This window comes from Piliocolobus tephrosceles, chromosome 1 (genome assembly GCF_002776525.5).
Source record: "Piliocolobus tephrosceles isolate RC106 chromosome 1, ASM277652v3, whole genome shotgun sequence".
NCBI lineage: Eukaryota > Metazoa > Chordata > Mammalia > Primates > Cercopithecidae > Piliocolobus > Piliocolobus tephrosceles.
In genome coordinates, this window is record NC_045434.1 from 168,156,467 (window position 1) to 168,177,192 (window position 20,726).

At 38.1% G+C, this 20,726-nt stretch overlaps 1 protein-coding gene across 2 annotated transcripts in view; it reads left to right on the plus strand.

Annotated features, from left to right (window-relative positions):
• The window catches only part of TMEM59 (transmembrane protein 59), a 23,607-nt gene extending 3,288 nt beyond the window's left edge, over positions 1 to 20,319 (plus strand). The window contains exons 2-8 of one of the 2 annotated variants that reach the window (XM_023188016.1): positions 3,486 to 3,591; positions 5,388 to 5,482; positions 7,639 to 7,791; positions 9,329 to 9,410; positions 10,295 to 10,379; positions 14,980 to 15,088; positions 19,686 to 20,319. In XM_023188016.1, the coding sequence (XP_023043784.1) occupies positions 3,486 to 3,591; positions 5,388 to 5,482; positions 7,639 to 7,791; positions 9,329 to 9,410; positions 10,295 to 10,379; positions 14,980 to 15,088; positions 19,686 to 19,841 (786 nt within the window). In that variant the 3' untranslated portion in view covers positions 19,842 to 20,319. The remainder of the gene's footprint in view (positions 1 to 3,485; positions 3,592 to 5,387; positions 5,483 to 7,638; positions 7,792 to 9,328; positions 9,411 to 10,294; positions 10,380 to 14,979; positions 15,089 to 19,685) is intronic. The other variant, XM_023188023.1, reaches the window with a different exon arrangement.
• The last annotated feature ends 407 nt before the right edge of the window (positions 20,320 to 20,726 follow it).

Sequence of the window (20,726 nt, forward strand, 5' to 3'; positions counted from 1 at the left end):
TTGGCTCTCCTCTGTGCTTTGTGCTCCAGGAAAAAGCTTCGTGTGTTGTAAGAAATTAGATGAATTTTCAAACTCACATAGAATTTGAAAAACAAGATAGAAATCTCGTTTTAGGCTGGGCGTGGTGGCTCATGCCTGTAATCCCAGCAGTTTGGGAGGCCAAGGCGGGTGGATCATGGGTGGTCAGGAGTTCAAGATCAGCCTGACCAACATGGTGAAACCCCGTCTCTACGAAAATACAAAAATTAACTGGGCATGGCACATGCTTATAATTCCAGCTACTCAGGAGGCTGAGGCAGGAGAACCGCTGGAACCTGGGCGGTAGAGGTTGCAGTGAGCCAAGGTTGCACCACTTCACTTCAGCCTGGGGGACAGAGCAAGACTGCATCTCAAAAAGAAAAAAAAAGAAATCTCATTTTAATGACACTTTTTGAGAACTAATTATTTGTTGCAAGAAAGTAGAATACCTGTTTGTAAGTAGTTATTTTTAAATTATTCTATCTTTTATCTACAGAAATGCAATTGCATAATTTATCTCGGATGAAAAAACAAGAGACATAAATCATGTTAATAAAAAAGCTAATTAGAGCCAGCCTGGTCATTTATTAATGGAGTGTGGTCTCTAGAACCATACAAACCTGGTTTTATTCCCAGCTCCTTGATTACTGTTTGTCCTTGCTGATGACTTAACTTCTATTTTTTTTTTTTTAATTTAAAATAATTGAAACAGAGTCTTGCTCTGTTGCCTAGGCTGGTCTCAAACTCTTGGACTGAATGGATCTTTATGTCTCGGCCTCCCAAAGTGTTGGGATTACATGCATGAGCCACGGTGCCTGGCCTAAATAGTACCATTGAGGGACCTTCTAATTATGAATTTAGCTGGTATTTCCTATGGTGGAAGCACCATTTATTGTGTCCTAAATCAGAGGAGATATATGTTATATAAGCTTGCCAGTCATTTGGGATAAATAGGGCATGAAATATTTACTTGAAATCATTATTTTTGTATATATAACATGGAATACTTAGAATAAAGATAATGATTCTTAATAGCTACCAGTTGAGTGCCAGCCCCATACCAGATGTTGCATAATATGTTAAGTCTTAACATAGTGCCTGGCACATTGTAGATGCTCATTAAATGTGTCTGTCTATTAGATAGTACTACATAATAGTAATGCTATTGTAGATATAAATATATAATTATCCTAATAGTGAAGATTGACACTCTACAATTATACAGGCAGTAGAAAATAAAGGAATAAATAATAGTTAGGATTGATGTAAGAGTATTGTCCTTATTTTACAACTGAGGAATTAGATTAAGTAACTTGCCAAAGGTTGTACAGAATAAGTGGCAAGTCTGAACTTCAAACCAGGGCTGATTCCTGAAACCTAGTCTCTTTTTCCCATGCCATATGGTTTTCTGAAATTGGTACTGGATGACTTACTAGGTTTCTTTAACAAAGGAAAGCATATCTAAGAATGAAATGGCATGTGATATAGCTCATACTAATGAGCTTATGTTTCCTCTGTGCAGCATAAGGAAATATATAGTGCTCCAAAGACATAAAATAAATCTTTAATTGTTTTACAAAGCCTGCAAAAGCTACTCAGATATGAAATTTATCTTAATTTTTATAATTCTTTCAATTTCTCTTAACAATAAATGCAGCTGGAACTGAGGTCCAAAAGTGTGCTACCTTCAAAGCTGTATGATAAAGTATATTTAATATTAGACTGCAGCCATTTCTTCTTGATGGATTGTTGCTGCTGCATAAATTTTACTAATCCTTTTGCTGGAAAGAAGTACATACCTTGTATTCCATTGGTTGCTAACTGGCATATGCACGTGCTATTTCCTTATTAGGTGTCTGCCAGTTTGTACACAGTATATCACACAGTAAGTTGAAGGGCTCCCCCATATGCAATAGCTTTTTAAAAATACTTTTATTTTATCAAAGAAAAATCTGCTGAAGACATTAGTCATATTAAGCAGTTAATATTTTACAGTAATGAAGAATTAGATGTCCATCCTATCTTGAACTTTCACACATATACATTGATGCCTGTAATTGTTTTCTATTTTAGAAATCTATTAACACTATAACCATTTATTAATAACCTTCTACATCCCAGGCACTGTGCTGGAAATAGCTTCCAAATTATTGAGGAATTTGGAGATAATGGCTGTTCTCTCCTTTTTTGATGAGAAACCTGAGATTCTTAGGTAAAATAACTTATGCACTCACCCAAAAGGTTTGATCTAGGTCTGGCTGATTGCAGTGTCCTTTCCCATACAACACACTGTTGCTCCAGTGTTTTCATTTAATGTAAGCCCAACTTTTTTTTTTGAGACGGAATCTCGCTGTGTCTCTCAGACTGGAGTGCAGTGGCGCGATCTCAGCTCCCTGCAAGCTCTGCCTCCTGGGTTCACGCCATTCCCCTGCCTCAGCCTCCCGAGTAGCTGGGACTACAGGCACCCGCCACCATGCCCGGCTAATTTTTTGTATTTTTAGTAGAGACAGGGTTTCACCGTGTTAGCCAGGATGGTCTCGATCTCCTGACCTTGTGATCTACCCACCTCGGCCTCCCAAAATGCTGGGATTACAGGCGTGAGCCACCGCGCCCGACCTAAGCCCAGTTTTTAAAAGTCCTTTCATATAAACATTTTTATAGATATATACCTTACTTTATCAGGCCCTCGTGTCACCATTTGCCATGTGAAGCTAGTCTGATACTTTTCCTGATAAGCCTGGTAATTCATATAAACATGGATGTCACAGAAGTATGCCATTGGTCCTAGGGTACTTGCTTACTCCTTTCTATCACTGTTGAAGTTCTAGTTATATCACCGTTGTATTTTTTGTTGTTGTTTTGTTGTTGTTTTTTAAGCAACAGGACCTCACTTTGTACCCCAAGCTGGAGTGCAGTGGTGTGATTATAGCTCACTGTACCCTCAAACTCCTGGGCTCAAACAATCCTCATACCTCAGCCTACTGAGTACTAGGACTACAAGTGTGCACCACCATACCCAGTTATTTTTGTGTGTGTGTTTGTTTTGGTACAGACGGGATCTCGCTGTATTGTCCAGGCTGGCCTCAAACTGTTGGCCTCAAGCAGTCCTCCTGCCTCAGCTTCCCAAAGCCCTGGGATTACAGGTGTGAGCCACTGCACCTGCCATGTCACTATTATTTTTATTTTTAATTTCTCCCTCACAGATTGTAACCAAAGAAAATGGAAAAAGGGTGGTGGTTTTACCTACTAGGCTTTTTTCTTGGTATCACTTTTAAAATAAGGAACTAAAACCTCTGTATGGCGAAGGTCTTGAGTATCAACTGGCTCCTATAATTTTTTCTTTCAGTTGTGAAACTTATAGGATGATTTGTAATAAACGTTACTAACTGCTTTCTTCCTAACCCATTTTCCCCTGAGGAAAAAAAATACTATTTTTTGGTAACCCTTCCTGTTCTTGAACTCCCTAGGAAGAGGAATTGTACGCATGTCAGAGAGGTTGCAGGCTGTTTTCAATTTGTCAGTTTGTGGATGATGGAATTGACTTAAATCGAACTAAATTGGAATGTGAATCTGGTAAGATGCTATGCTAACGACATCAGCTGTATGTAACACTGTTGTTTTCTTTGTGATAACCTTTTAAAGTATTTTCCTTAGGAAATGGCAAGCACACTTGAAACTAGTCATCTAACATACGGTAATTATTATGGATTTAAGAGTTTTCGTAGCTGCTGCTAGAAATTTCACGGGCTTTAAATTTCATCTGTTTGTTGAGACAGTGTTTATTTTCTGCTGTGAATAGGACACCTTTGTTTAACCAACTTTCTGTCAGACAAATGCAGTATAATTACCCTACTCACAATTCATTACTACCTTTTCACAAATAGTATAATTTTCCTAAACCTTTCAATCATAAGTTCATTGACTTATCTCCAAGTTTTTTACTGAATCAGGCCTTTGACTCAGTATTTAATAGCATATTCTTCATTGGTCAGGCCATTAAAATAAGTAGCCAGAGGCTTTGTCATCTGTTAAACCACTTTTCTTTTTGCTAAAAGCAGTCTGTTTAATAAAAGAAATCTGCAGTCAGGACACAATTGACGTTTAACTTTTTAAATAACTATAATGGAGTGTTCTCCATTCATTACACTGTTTTTAGCGTAGAAGGAGGCACCTTTTCCCCTATCACTATGCCATAACTCACATATCACTTCTTTGATATCGTAACTGTATTTTTGCGGCTCAGTCTCATAACTGATGATCTTTATATATGCATAATGCTGTCCAGTTTATTATCTAGCACTTCTGAGAAGTGTATTACAAATGCATTACTGAGTTGGGAAAAAATGGAATTGGTATAGTGGTAAAATGTTATATCACAAGAAGGAAATAGATTTAATGAACTAAATGACAGTATATCTGGTAGAGACCTATTTTAACATTAGAATCATCTGCTATAGAACATTTTCTAGTTCAATTTTCTTTTTTTTTTGAGACAGAGTCTCTCTCTGTCCCCAGGCTGGAGTGCAGTGGCGTGATCTCAGCTCACTTCAAGCTCTGCCCCCCCCGGATTCACGCCATTCTCCTGCCTCAGCCTCCCATGTAGCTGGGACTACAGGCGCCCGCCACCACACCTGGCTAATTTTTTTTTGTATTTTTAGTAGAGACGGGGTTTCACCGTGTTAGCTAGGATGGTCTCGATCTCCTGACCTCGTGATTCGCCCATCTCAGCCTCCCAAAGTGCTGGGATTACAGGCGTGAGCCACCACACCCAGCCTAGTTCAATTTTCTTAGACTTTCAGATGTTAGGCTGATTGTTTTATTTTTCTCTTGCCACGTGTATACCCTTACTTCTTAACTGAGTGATCTAGTTCTTAACAGTAATACGGTATATTTGTATAAATCATTAAAATATATTATTTCATTCAACCCTATGTAGTGGGTTGTGTTATTTCTGTTTTAGATATATAGAAATCAATAGTCAGAGGTTAAACTGCTCAGCCCAGGTCACACACACCAACAAATGATGGAACTAAAACTTTTTGAGTGGTATCTTCAGGATGCCAATCCAGTGCATTTTCTACTACACAAGCCTTAGCTGCAAGGGTCCTCTTATGTGAATGTCATCATGTGGCCAGAGCCTGGGTGTATAATTAATAAATTTGTATCTAAAACATTTGACTTGTAGGACAGAGACAATATGGAGTTCTGTTAAAGATACATTTCCTACTACTATGTTACCAAATTTGGAAATTGACATTGATGAAATCTTTTTTAAGTATAAGAATTTTTTAAATAAAATATCAAATCCTTTTCTTTCCTCTTTCCCTTTCCCTTTTGTTTCTTGTAATTTGACTATTTTTCTCTTACAGCATGTACAGAAGCATATTCCCAATCTGATGAACAATATGCTTGCCATCTTGGTTGCCAGAATCAGCTGCCATTCGCTGAACTGAGACAAGAACAAGTACGAAACAATACTGCCTTTCAAACTAGCCTGCTTAGATGGCACTGACTTGTGTTGCTTGAAGTGTTTATCACCCACTCAATCCTATTTTAGTGTTATATTTTATATTGGACTTTCAGCAAACAAAATTAGTTTGCAAATAAAAAAGTCAGTTGAATAATTGCATTTATATAATGCTTTACTATTAAAAGTTATGCCTACATTCATAATCTTACTTTGTTTCTTCCCACATTCCAGTGAATATATTATCCTCATTTTACATATGAAAAAACCAAGGCTCAGAGGAATTATTTCAGAGTTCTTTTTCTCCATCCCAACTTCCATTGCACAGTTGCCATTGCCTTAACTCAGATTATCATCATTTCTTATCTGTATTTTTAAGTTAACTTCCAAACTGTTTTTCTAATTTAACCCTTTCTAACTCCATCCTTTACTGTGTCCAGATTTTTTTTTCTAAATTTCATCATGCTATTCTCCTGTCTTATATAATCAGTAGCTCCCAATTACATGTAGATTTAAGTCCAAACTGTTTATCACAACCTAGCTCCTGATTACTTCTCCAATGCCATTGCTTAAAATTCCTGACAAGGGAATTTCATACTCGATTCTCCAGACATACTGGGAAAAGTTTCTTAATTTTTGCACAGGAAATAGTCACATATACAAACCCAAAAGATAAAAAGAGTATACATATAGTGAAAAGTCTCCCACCCCTGTCTCTCAGCCACTCAGTTTTCCCTCATACATGTAGCCAAGGTTACTAGTACACAGATACGTTATGCATATACAAGGATGTGCACATGTATTTTATAAATATAAGTATACATAAAGAGCTTGTAATTTTTTTCTAGTACATAATATTCTGTGTAGATATATTATAATTTATTTAGGCAGTTCCTTATTTGTGAACATGTAAGTTGTTCCTAATCTTTTTATTTTGTAAATAATATCTATTTTGCACATTTGTGAGTATACTTGTAGAATAAAATCGTAGGGCTAGAATTGCTGAGTTAAGAGGTATATGCATTTTTTATTTTTATGTGTTTTAGAGATGGGGATCTCACTATATTACCCGGTCTGGCCTCACGCTTCTGGGCTCAAGTGCTACCATAGATACCACTGCACTCCAGACTGGGTGACAGAGCGAGACACTGTCTCAAAAATAAAAAAATAAAAAAAATAAAAAAACAAAGTAGAACCAAAGCTATCCCTAGAGTTTAGTAAATGGCATCCCACTCTTGTGCTTTAGAGGGGCCCAGTGCTGCTAAAGAAGTCAAGAAGTCAGAATTGGAGGAGGAAAGATGACATCATTTGTCAAAATCCTTTTTTTTTTTTGAGATGGAGTCTCGCTCTGTCACCAGGCTGGAGTGCAGTGGCGTGATCTTGGCTCACAGCAGCCTCCACCTCCCTGGTTTAAGGGATTCTCCTGCCTCAGCCTCCTGAGTAGCTGGGACTACAGTGGGACTACAGACGTGCGCCACCACGCCTAGCTAATTTTTGTATTTTTAGTAGAGGTCGGGTTTGACCATGTTGCCCAGATAGTCTCAATCTCTTGACATCGTGATCCACCCGCCTCAGCCTCCCAAAGTGCTAGGATTACAGGCGTGAGCCACCATGCCGGACCATTAAAATCTTATCAGTAGCTTACCACATATACTCAGCCCATAAATACTCCCTTCACCCTGCCCTGTTGTCAGATGTCTACAATTTTATGTATATATTCTTCTGATTGATTTTTTCCTTCCCCTTTTCCATTGATGTACATTATAGCATGATTTATTCTCGATGAAAACATTAAAGATGAGAATGATATGATTTGTCCCTTCCTGTTCTACTCTTGAGGCCTTGCTGGTCCTTGTTTAGTTACATCTTAAGAGTCTTCTTATTTTTGGACTTAATTCAAAAGCCTGTTATTCTGATAGAGGTGACAGGTAGCTAGTAAGTGTGTTTGGTGGCAAATTAAAGTAGCCTTGGTTTTTAAGCTTTACCATAATTTGCATAGATAACTAAGAGTTTAATGCGATTAGATTATGGTAGATGTATTTAATTGTTTGTATCCTGTCCCATTAAGGATTTGAGTAATCTTGATTATGTTGTTCTCTTGAATATACATATATAAAAAATAATGCATTTCTCATTATCTATTTTATTTTTAGCTTATGTCCCTGATGCCAAAAATGCACCTACTCTTTCCTCTAACTCTGGTGAGGTCATTCTGGAGTGACATGATGGACTCTGCACAGAGCTTCATAACCTCTTCATGGACTTTTTATCTTCAAGCTGATGATGGAAAAATAGTCATATTCCAGGTGACAACAGTGCTTCATGGATTCATCTAAATACCAACAACAGTAAATGTATATGTTTTAAATGAGTGTTTCAGCATAGAACCATACTCAGTCACTTAAAAATACTTATCATCAAGTAAGAATTACTTATTTGGCCCTACATTAAAATATTGGACATCAGTTTGATTACTCTTCCCTTTGCCCATTAAAAGCCTTATCTAAAGCCCATTAGTTTTTATCTAACCAGAACTCTGAGTCTTTTAAATTTTATGGCGCTTAAATTGATAAAATGAAATCTTTAAATATGAAAGATAATAATTAATATACTTTTAACGTAAACAGTAGCCATATATGATTACATATGGATATCAGATAAAAATAATATGACATAATTTTTAGTTTTTTATAGTGCTTTTACTCATAACTCTTAGAACTTCTTGAAGAAGTGTTTTGCCTAGAGAGATAATGTCTCCTATCTCATCATTTACCATGTGATAATAACTGTTATTCCCTGGAGGTTATATTGTACTAGATATATTATCTCAGATTTTCAAAGAACTTAATGAGGTTGTATTATTCCTATCTTATTGATGAGGAAGGTGAGAGTAACTTGTTGCAGTTGCACTGCTGATAAGTAACAGAATTAAGCTTAAAACCCAGGACACTTTAGCACCAAGGCCCATATACTACCCTACCATGCTTTTAATTCAGTAGTTGAATTCCTCAAATTTACCAGTCAACAGAGTTTATGTTGTGTCTTCCTCTTGGGTAATAAAATCAACCTTTTAAGTACTGTAGCTAAGTAAGTGACTTAATGTATGGCTGGTATGTGATTTTTAGCACTACCCTGAACCTTGGGTCCCCTCTGCTTAATTTGGTAATAAGTAAAATGCAGGAATTTTCTCTTTAAATTCATGAACAAGTTCTATGTCCTAAAGCTATTACGTCAAAGCATAAGTTGACTCTCAGAGTGAAGCCTTCATTCATTTCTCATTAGATAGATTAGCTCTGTGTCTCTCTAAAGTCTGTGTGAATTTCAGCATAACTGGGATGGAGAAACCCCCATTCTAGAGGATCAGAACTATACAGAAAATGTAAAGTATGGAGTGTTTGGCTGTAATTTATGGATTCCTCATACCTAGGGAATAATGGAATGTTTCATATGAGAAGAAATAGAGATAATATGTGTTTAGCCAAAAGTTTTGGCAGTCTGATAAATTATTCCTGATCAACTAAAATTAGAACTCATTTCTGCAAGGTATAGTATTTAATGTAGTATGTCATGATTTGTCCCTCTCTCCCTTAAAAAAAAAAAATATTGTCAGGAAGTTAAACTAACATAAATCTGCCAGAAATCTGTTTCTTTGCAAGGCACTGGTTCTGATGTTTAGGAAGTACAATTAAAATATATTGTGGTTAACGTGTTTTATTTTTTATATAGTATTTCTGTTACTCTTTCTCAATTTAAATGTTTAAATAGATGATTTGTTTTAGAACTTGTTACTGAAAAAAAGCTAAAGAAGTACAAATGACTTAATTGCTTTCATTATTATTTTAGTCTAAGCCAGAAATCCAGTATGCACCACATTTGGAGCAGGAGTCTACAAATTTGAGAGAATCATCTCTAAGCAAAATGTCTTGTAAGTTTTATTTTAAGTAGCTTAGATAAAAACATTAGCAGTCAAATCTGGTTGTAGTAGAGTTGGTTGTGTTTTTTTTTTTCCACTGATGGAACATAAACAGATAATTTCTAAAACAGTGGTTCTCAAACTTTCATGTATGTTAGAGTTTGGAGAGCTTGTTCAAACACAGATTGCTGGGCCCCACCTCCAGAGTTTCTAATTTACTAGGTCTGGGAGAAGATCTGAGAATTTCTTTTTCTCACAAGTTCCAGATTTTGCTGATGCTGCTGGCCTGGGGGCCACACTTTGAGAATCACTATTCTAAAAACATTTAGTTTGCTTCAAAGGATGTTTTGAGCATGAACTAATCAACTATTCTGGTATTTCCCAATAAATTGACCAAATAATGAAAAATACCAAAGTATGAGTCCCCATTCTATTTTTATTTCCATGTTAGAAGTGAATTTTGACTCATAAGAACGTAAAACATCAAACTAAAGCAGAGCTTACCTTGTAAAATTTACTCATACCTTATTTTAGATACGATTTAATTAGCCTTCTAATTATTTTGGTAGGTGGGAGTGGGTAGATAATGATAGCACATAACATAAGACCATCTGTAACTTTAATTAGATTAGAATAAACCAAATCCAAGCTCACATGTAATTAAGCAGAAAGCATCAATGCCAATAAGAATTTAAAAATAAAACAGGAAACTCATAATGCGGTAGAATATTCGTTTGGTTTTGATGTGCTAGAGAAACTGATACATACTATAAAATGCATCAGATGACACAAACAAAAACAATTGGATATCTGTAAAGTGTGTATGTCTAGAAGTAGTCATGTGAGACTAGGTTTTGGGATGTAGGGTATAATAAACTCATACCTTACTATTTCAGCAGATCTGCAAATGAGAAATTCACAAGCACACAAGAATTTTCTTGAAGATGGAGAAAGTGATGGCTTTTTAAGATGCCTCTCTCTGTATGTATTCCTCTTTATTGTGTGTATAACAGATAAAATCTGGCTTGTATCAGAGAGATACATTACTTTTTATTATTTTAAAATTAGCACCTCAAAAGTAAACCTTTTTACTTTTTCCCTTCCGAGGTTGTACGTTAGATACTTTAGTGTGTTTAAAAGGTTATAGGCATACTACTTGAATAAAACCCAGGCAGGTAGTTTTTTTTCACAGTACAGGAGCATTCTTGTTAGAATCTCTTGATTTGGCCAGGCGCCGTGGCTCAAGCCTATAATTCCAGCACTTTGGGAGGCCGAGATGGGCGGATCACGAGGTCAGGAGATCGAGACCATCCTGGCTAACACAGTGAAACCCCATCTCAACTAAAAAAAAATACAAAAAGCTAGCCGGACAAGGTGGCGGGCGCCTGTAGTCCTAGCTACTCGGGAAGCTGAGGCAGGAGAATGGCGTGAACCCGGGAGGCGGAGCTTGCAGTGATCTGAGATCCGGCCACTGCACTCCAGCCTGGGTGATAGAGCGAGACTTCGTCTCAAAAAAAAAAAGAATCTCTTGATTTATGTTGAATGTGCTTCTCCACACATTTAAATTAAGCTTTAATTTCACATATGTCTGAGGCCAGGCACGGTGGCTCACGCCTGTAATCCCAGCAGTTTGGAAGGCCAACGCAGGTGGATCACCTGAGATCAGGAGTTCAAGACCAGCCTGGCCAACATGGCGAAACCCCATCTCGACTGAAAATCCAAAAATTAGCTGGGCGTGGTGGCGCATGCCTGTCATCCCAGATACTCAGGAGGATGAGGCAGGAGAATGGCTTGAACCTGGGAGGCAGAGGTTTCAGTGAGCTGAGATTGCACCACTGCACTCTAGCCTAGGTGACAGAGACTCTGTCTCAAAAAATAAAATAAAACAAAATAAAATAAAAAAGTTTGAGTGGTTTAAGGATCAGATTTTTGTTTTTGTTTTTATCTGCATGGCCAGATTTGAGGCTAGAAGAGCTGGATAAGGACTCTAGATTAAGAAGGGCTTTGTATTCTATACTAAGGAGTATCAGCTCTGTGCCAAGAGTTTTTAAGGGTAATGGTAAAGTGGGCAAGTGAGAGCAGTGGGTACCATATGCCCTCCTAGGAAAAAATATCAAGCCTTATGAGGGTGAGAGGCAGGTTTTATCAAAGTGTGCATGTTTCCTCTTCTCCAAGGAATTCAGATATGATCCCTCCCCCACATTTTACTCCTCCCCATCCCCCACAAAAAAAGGAAAAAGAGAAAGCTAGTGGGCCATGTCACTTATTGACTATTACCTACTCTGTGTCAGATACCAGGCCAAGCATTTCAGTGAGTGGTATTGCTTTATAGTGTGTTCATTCTAGTGGACTGTTCCATCTCAAGTATAAAACTTCAGTAGTCCAAACCACATGCTCCCTGTAATTTCTTATAGAAACAGTTTCTTGAGAGGTGTTATCATGTATCATTAGAGTTAGGTGGACCTTACAAATTAATACCTTTTACTAGGCAAAATGTTTAAAAGACTGTATGAGAAAACAAGGATTAAACTTTAAATTTTATCCTTTCATTTCTAAACCTGGTTTTGAGCTTGTCCAACAAAGGGCAGTTTTTCTCTTTCCAGTATTTAGGATGTTTGTTGCAGTTTGATAGTTCTGTGAAACCTAAATAATTAATCTTAAATTACAGTTCTCAGTACTGTACTACCTGGCATATTATTGGTGATTTATTGACCTTTAACATTTTGTCATTATATTCTATGTTTTTTTTTTTTTTTTTTTTAAATCTAACACTTTAAAAGTGATTTTGTGAAACAGCTAACTTTGTAACTAGAAATGTATTTCTTAGAAGTTTTTGGCCAGGTGCGGTGGCTCACGCCTGTAATCCCAGCACTTTGATCACGAGGTCAGGAGTTCAAGAGCAGCCTGCCCAAGATGGTGAAACCCCGTCTCTACTAAAAATACAACAAAAATTAGCCAGTTGCAGTAGCAGGCGCCTGTAATCCCAGGTACTCGGGAGGCCAAGGCAGGAGGAGAATCGCTTGAACTCAGAGGGTGGAGGTTGCAGTGAACCGAGATCGCGCCACTACACTCCAGCCTGGGCGACAGAATGAGACTCTGTCTCAAAAAAAAAAAAAAAAGTTTTTGTGCCCAAATGTAGATTATAATAGGATCCTATATTTTTATGATTTTATATATCATAAAAATTATGATTTTGGCCAAGTGCGGTGGCTCATGCATGTAATCCCAGCACTTTGGAAGGCCAAGTCGGGAGGATCACTTGAGCCCAGAGGTTCAAAATCAGTTTGGGTAACATAGTGAGACCCCATCCATCTCTACAAAAAATAAAAATTAGCTGGGCATGGTGGCACACGCCTGTAGTCCCAGCTATCAAGAGGCTGAGGTGGGAGAATCACTTGAGCCGGGGAAGTCAAGGCTGCAGTGAGCTATGATCATGCCACTGCACTGCCTGAGTGATAGAGCGAGACTGTCTCAAAATTTTTTTTTAAGTGTTCTTTTTTAAAATGCTTTTTCCCCTTCAGTGATCCCATTTGACTTTTAGAACAATACCCTGTGATAAATAGGTGGTAATTTAGCGAGGTGAATTGACTACTCCCAAGGTTATACAGTCACTATGTTAGAATTCAAACCTAATTTTTCTAATTATACATCTTCTGCTCATCCTATTCTGCTGTAACTATTTACTTCCTAAAGTGTCATGATTTTTCCATGATTACATACAGAATCACTCAGCCAGTTATTGGAATCTGATCGTAGCTGTTAAAGAGACACCATTATCTCCAGAAAGGAAATTGAGGTCACTCTTTCTTCACTTGTATTTCTTTTTGAAGAGCCAGGCACTGTGCTAGGGAGTTGAGACCTAGAAAAGATGTCAGGAGTTCTCAGGTCTAGACAGACGTGGACAATAATGATTGCTATACATATACACACTCCTACACATGTCTCATACACAGCATATAAAGACTGTATTTAAGTCTACTGGAGGTTTCAAGGGGAGGATTGACAGGCGAGATAGAAATCTCTTGAGTAATGAGTAAAATTTTTGCTAGTTGTAGCAAAAGATTTACTTAAATATTTTTTTTCAGATATACCGGCCTCCTGCTCAATGTGTATAGGGTACATTACTATATATGGAGGATAAGGAGAGTCAGAAATTTGACTGAACTGGGAAAACAGGAATAGAGAGAAGCAGGAACATAACATTAGTGTCAAGAAGAGGCTTCTATGTGAAGGATAGGTTGGAGAACTTTGGTAAATCAGGGAAGAAATTATGAAGCCTGAATTAGGGCAGTAGACAAGAACAGGAGATAATGGAGACAGTTGAAAATCTATAGGATCTAGTCATTGTTTTGTTCTGGAGATTGAAGGGATGAACTCCAGTTTTCTGGCTTAGGTAGTTGCTACTGGAATCCAGATATCAAATATACCGTCATTTTGTGGTAAATTCCTTAACTCAGGGCTGGAACATGGAGAGGAAATTGGGTATTTTTTTCATTAAAAATGTGTTTTACTCTATTATCTTTCTAAATTGGGATACTTAAAGCATCATATAGGAGTTCCCTACTTTTAGATACAATACATTCTCCAAAGTCCCCCTCTTTTGCTGGCAGACAATGACTGTGCTTACTGCGTGTTCAAGTCTTGCCAAACTATCAAGTGAGTGGTTAGTGTGGTAAGTATAGATCTCTTATTAGGCAGTGTTGGATGAGCAGAGATGTGAAAATTAGGGACTATCTGTGTTACACAGTTTGTCAGAGTTAGACTTTTAATTATTTAAAAATGGCTTGACTTTTTCCTGTTCTTTGAATCTTAATAGGTCAATTATGAAAAAAACTTCAGGTGGGAGAATGGCTTGTGCCCATGAGTGCAAGGCCAGCCTGGGCAATATAGTGAGAGCTTGTCTCTATAAAAATTAAAAATAAATAAAAAACCTCTAATTGCTGATTCTCATAACTGGCCTTCTATCTTAAGATATTTTAATGATAAGGAAAATATAACTATCTCTTTACTGAGATATGCTGTAATGGTTACAGAATGCCTTACAATAGATGTGCTCTTTTAAATTGAAGTATAAGTAAATTATGGCAAATTAAATATGTGAAGTATTCTAGGGAAACTGACTTCTGGAAGCCTGTTGTGATTTCTTTTATAAAACAAATGATCATTTAAAATATACCTAGACTATACCTTAACTTTGTGGTATATTGGTTTTCTTAAAGCAAGTATAATAATTTGTAAAATAATATATGACATTTGTACAACAGTGTACAATTTACAGGACACTTTCACTTGCCTTATATATTCAGCAGAAAGTCAAGTATATCTGATTTTATTATTATTACAAAAGTGATACAGCCATGTTACAGAAATATTAGAAGTAGAGGAAAAAGACTTTATGCCAACCTAATGTAATAGCTATTAGTATAATATTTCCTTCTGTAAGTATGTTTTTTAATAGTTTCAAAGATAATCAACAAAGTTTTAATTGTACTGTTGAGCTAAGTACATAGGTTGATTGACTAAGAATCTCCTGTTTCTTAACAAAATTTTAATATAACTAATTGTTGATTTTTTTTTCCAGTAACTCTGGGTGGATTTTAACTACAACTCTTGTCCTCTCGGTGATGGTATTGCTTTGGATTTGTTGTGCCACTGTTGCTACAGCTGTGGAGCAGTATGTTCCCTCTGAGGTAAATTTAATTCTAACCCTTAGACCATTTGAAGACTGAGCTCTGTGAGATATCATTTTAAACACCTTATTTGTTTAGCTGGAAAAACAAGGCCTCTATGCTAATAGAAAGAGAGAAGATGTGGTGGTTTTCATGTGGTAGAGGTTGGCACACATAAAAATTACAGGTTTGTAACACAAGAATTGTTGTTTGCAGCTTTCTGTGATGCTAACTACCGTGGTGACATATATGTTGACTGACTTGAGAAAAGTGTGTCTTTCTGACTCTCTTAAGACTGAAAAGACCTGTTGACATCAGTTTCTAAGGGGATATATGGGAAAGAAGACTTTTTTTTTTTTTTTGAGATGGGGTCTTACTCTGTCACCCAGGCTAGAGTGCAGTGGCACGATCTTGGCTCACTGCAAGCTCCGCCTCCCGGGTTCATGCCACTCTCTTGCCTCAGCCTTCTGAGTAGCTGGGACTACAGGCGCCCGCCACCACATCTGGCTAATTTTTTTGTATTTTTTAGTAGAGACCGTGGTCTCGATCTCCTGAGCTCATGATCCACCTGCCTCAGCCTCCCAAAGTGCTGGGATTACAGGCGTGAGCCACTGTGCCCCGCCTTTTTTTTTTTTTTTGGGCACAGTCTCACTCTGTCGCCCAGGCTAGAGTGCAGTGGCCAGGATCTTGGCTCACTGCAGCCTCCGCCTCCTGGGTTCAAGTGATTCTTCTGCCTCAGCCTCCTGAGTAGCTGGGACTATAGGCACGCGCCACCATGCCCAGCCAATTTTTGTATTTTCAGTAGAGATGGGGTTTCACCATATTGACCAGGCTGGTCCTGAACTCCTGATCTCAAGTGACCTGTCCACCTCTGCCTCCCAAAGTGTTGGGATTACAGGCATGAGCCACCATATCCAGCCGGAGAGAAGATTTGTAGAACCATTTAATAGTTTAAATTAATTACCACAATATTAAGGAGCAGTGCTGCTTTAGAAGCAGCAAGGCTGGGCCAGGTGTGGTGCTCATGCATCTAATCCCAGCACTTTGGGAAGGCTAAGCAGGTGGATCACTTGAGCTCAAGAGTGTGAGAACAGCGTGTGCAACATGATGAGATCCTGTCTCTGCGAAAAAATTATAAAAATTATCTGGGTATGGTGGTGTGTGCCCATGATCCCAGCTACTCAGGAGGCTGAGGTGGGAGGATCACTTGAGCCCAGAAGGTTGAGGCTGCAATGAACCAGGATTGTGCCACTGTATTCCAGCCTGGTGACAGAACAAGACCCTGAGTCTCAAAAGAAAAAAGAAAAGAAAAGAGGAGAGAGGAGAGAGGGAGGGAGAGGGAGAGGAGAAATGCTGGAGTGTTTGATTTTGAGTTGTTATATTCTGGTATCTAACCCCATAAGAGATAGAAGACATTGTGACTTCCTTGGTAATTAAAATTTAACTGGCCCAAAAAATGTAACTGTTAAGGTAAAGGATTTTTGTTTGGGGGAAAGGCTATAATTTGATTATTCAGCTTAGCTTTCAAGAACAGAAAAGTATTTATATAACTAAATATAGAATAATAATGGCTGTCAACATCTAATCCTGCTGAAATAAATTTTAGTTTTCTTATACCTCCAAAGTGCCATAGGAAAAGAGAGAAAAGAAGAGACAGAAATTAGAATATAATAATAAGCCATTGGCATGTGCCTAATATGGTGCTTGAACAACTGTTTTATCCTAATAGACTATAAAGATGTTTAAATATATGATTTGCACATGAAAAATGATTAAGATATTATACTTAATATTTTTATTAAGGTGATATAATTGATGTAGGTACCTAGAAACTGGGACAGGATAATGGTGATAACTAACACTTGTATAGTCTTTAAAATTTACAAAGTATTTTCATATACCTTCATACTCTTCTCATCTAACTAAAATTTTGTGTTCTTTAACCAGCATCTCCTCAGTCTCCTTCCTCCCTTCAGTGGCTTCTTTCATGTTGATGTATAAAATCAGACAGTTCCTGGTTGCTGCTTCAAGATCTTTAAATGTTGTTAGGTAGAGTTGTGAACATTTTTCTTTCACAGTGCCCCAGAGCCAGTGGTCACATGTGAATTCTGAGTTTTAAGGAGGCCTACTATATCAGATCCATGTCCAACCTATTAACCACTGAACTTTTTTTTTTTTTTTTTTTCCCCCAGACAGGGTCTCGCTCTGTCACTGAGGCTGGAGTGCAATGGCACGATCTCAGCTCACTGCAATCTCCACCTCCCGGGTTCAAGTGATTCTCGTGTCTCAGCTTGCTGAATAGCTGGCACTACTACAGGTGCACACCACCACACCTGGCTTATTTTTGTATTTTTAGTAGAGATTGAGTTTCACTATGTTGGCCAGGTTGGTCTCGAACTCCTGACCTCAAGTGATTCACCTACCTTGGCCTCTCAAAGTGCTGGGATTACGGGCGTGAGCCACTGCGCCTGGTCTGAACTTGTCTTAAAGCTACTCTCTTACTGGAAAAGCTTAAGGTACTGGGGCAACTCCTTGCGGGATAGTTGTTCCCCTGAGGCAGCAGTCCAGTAGAACACATCTGAAACATGTATGAATAAGCAACTATCGTGACAGTCACTTTTAGAACATTTTCATCAGCCCAGAAAGAAAATCTGTACTCTTAGTAATTGCTCACCATTTTCTCCCAAGCAGCAGCAGCTGCACCACCCCGACCCCCATCTCACCCTCCAGTCCTAGATAGCCAATATGTAGTCTCTTGTGACTGGCCTCTTTCACTGAGCATATTTTCAAGGTTCATCATGTTATAGCATGTATCACTTTATCATCTTTTTTTTTTTGAGATGGAGTCTCACTCTATCGCCCAGGCTAGAGTACAGTGGTGCAACCTCGGCTCACTACAAACCTCTGCCTCTCGGGTTCAAGCGATTCTCCTGCCTCAGCCTCCCTAGTGGCAGGGACTACAGACATGCACCACCACACCCAGCTAATTTCTATATTTTTAGTAGAGATGGGGTTTCACTATGTTGACCAGACTGGTCTGGAACTCCTGACCTCAGGTGATCCGCCTTCCTCAGCCTCCCAAAGTGCTGGGATTACAGGCTTGAGCCACCATGCCCAGCCAGGATAGCATGTATCACTTTTGATAAATTCTTGAAGGTGCTCTTTATTCAGCATCTTTTAAAAACACCTTTCCAGTAGTAGGTACTTCTGTGTAGTTCTTGCTTTATAATCTAGTGAGTTGCCCTGCCAGTGATATCAGCACTTCAGTTTCTAACTTTTGGATACAGGGATTTGTTGCTGTATGAGTAGATTAACAATAGAATCTATACCATTTCTTTTTTTTTTTTGAGACAGAGTCTCACTTTGTCCCCCAGGCTGGAGGGCAGTGGCGTGATCTCAGCCCATTGCAACCTCTGCCTCCCGGGCTCAAGTGATTATTGTGCCTCAACCTCCTGAGTAGCTGGAATTACAGGCACTTACCACCATGCCTGGCTAATTTTTTGTGTTTTTAGTAGAGACAGGGTTTCACCATGTTGGCCAGGCTGGTCTTGAGCTCCTGACCTCGAGTGATCTGCCCACCTCAGCCTCCCAAAGTGCTGGGATTACCGGCGTGAGCCACTGCACCCGGCCTATGCTTATTAGTGAAGACTTTTCACTTTGCTTTTCTGCCTTTAAGAGATACATATGGCCAGGCGTGGTGGCTCACACATGTATCCCAACACTTTGGGAGGCCAAGGTAGGAGGATCACTTGAGGCCAGGAGTCTAAGACCAGCCTAGGCAACGTAGCAAGACCCCATCATTTAAAAAAAAGAAAGAAAGAAAAATTAGCTGGGCATAGTGGTGCATGCCTATAGTCCTAGCTGCTCAGGAGGCTGAGGCAGGAGAATCACTTGAGCCCAGGAGTTCAAGGCCTTGTAGTGAGCTATGATCACACCACTGCACTCCAGCCTGGGTAACAGAGCAACACCCCATCTCATTAAAAAAAAAAAAAACAAAAAACACAGAGACATTCATACATATATCTAAGTCTACCTACTCTCAAAAGATGTTAGATATTAACATTATTCTCTAATGAGTTTTATGACATTTGCAGTGATTCTGTTTTATGCTTTCATTCTTTTAGTATCTTCTTGGATATGGTAGTAACAATTAAGGAACTTTATATATTTATGAAGACCCTTCTATCAGTGTTAGAACATTTCATGCATATTCTTTTTTCTCACAGCCTTTTCAAATAGCATCTGTCATTTTCCATACATGTTAAGCTAAAACATTTAGGAGCAGAAAGACTTGCACCAAATTATTTTACCACTTGGTAGGAGAGCTAAGATGTTGAAGGACTTGATCACTTAAGGCATCCATAGCTATTTTTATTGATACTCAGTTGTTATACTCCTGAGGATTTTAACTTGAGACGTGGAACAGCTTTCTTTGGCCATCCACTGGGAGCTGAATCACGTATCTACAACACTTTGAGAAAAAGCATTCTTCTTTCTTAAAGTTGTTTATAGAATTTTTTTTTTACCAACCATTTATAAATTAATTTGTTATTTGAAGACTTACTTGGAGAGGTTCCTAATTATCAGACTACTAATGTACATTGGTTTTCTTTTTCAGAAGCTGAGTATCTATGGTGACTTGGAGTTTATGAATGAACAAAAGCTGAACAAATATCCAGCTTCTTCTCTTGTGGTTGTTAGATCTAAAACTGAAGATCATGAAGAAGCAGGGCCTCTACCTACAAAAGTGAATCTTGCTCATTCTGAAATTTAAGCATTTTTCTTTTGAAAGAAAAGTGTAATAGACATCTAAAATTCCACTCCTCATAGAGCTTTTAAAATGGTTTCATTGGATATAGGCCTTAAGAAATCACTATAAAATGCAAATAAAGTTACTCAAATCTGTGAAGACTGTATTTGCTATAACTTTATTGGTATTGTTTTTCTAGTAATTTAAGAGGTGGATGTTTGGGATTGTATTATTATTTTACTAATATCTGTAGCTATTTTGTTTTTTGCTTTGGTTATTGTTTTTTTCCCTTTTCTTAGCTATGAGCTGATCATTGTTCCTCCTCACCTCCTGCCATGATACTGTCAGTTACCTTAGTTAATAAGCTGAATATTTAGTAGAATATGATGCTTCTGCTCAGGAATGGCCCACAAATCTGTAATTTGAAATTTAGCAGGAAATGACCTTTAATGACACTACATTTTCAGGAACTGAAATCATTAAAATTTTATTTGAATAATTATGTGCTGAAATTTGAGTATCTGATTTTCTAGACCTTCCCTCCTACCCCTGCCCAACCTAGATAAGAATTATGACATGTTCTGTGTCTATTGCTATTGCTATATAATGTGGTGGTCAGGGACCATTTTGATGCGAAAGTGATCTTTCAGCAGTACATTTGATGTTATTTTGCACAAGCTATAGGTCTTTGTTTGATGAGTCTTTCCAAGGAACTATTTTTCTCTGTTAGACAGTGTATCAAGTATAAGGTAAACGTATTTTTTTGCTCTTGTTACTGAGGCTGGAGTGCAATGGCATGATCTCAGCTCACCACAACCTCCACCTCTGAGGTTCAAGCGATTCGCCTGCCTCAGCCTCCCGAGTAGCGGGGATTACAGGCATGTGCCACCACACCTGGCTAATTTTGTA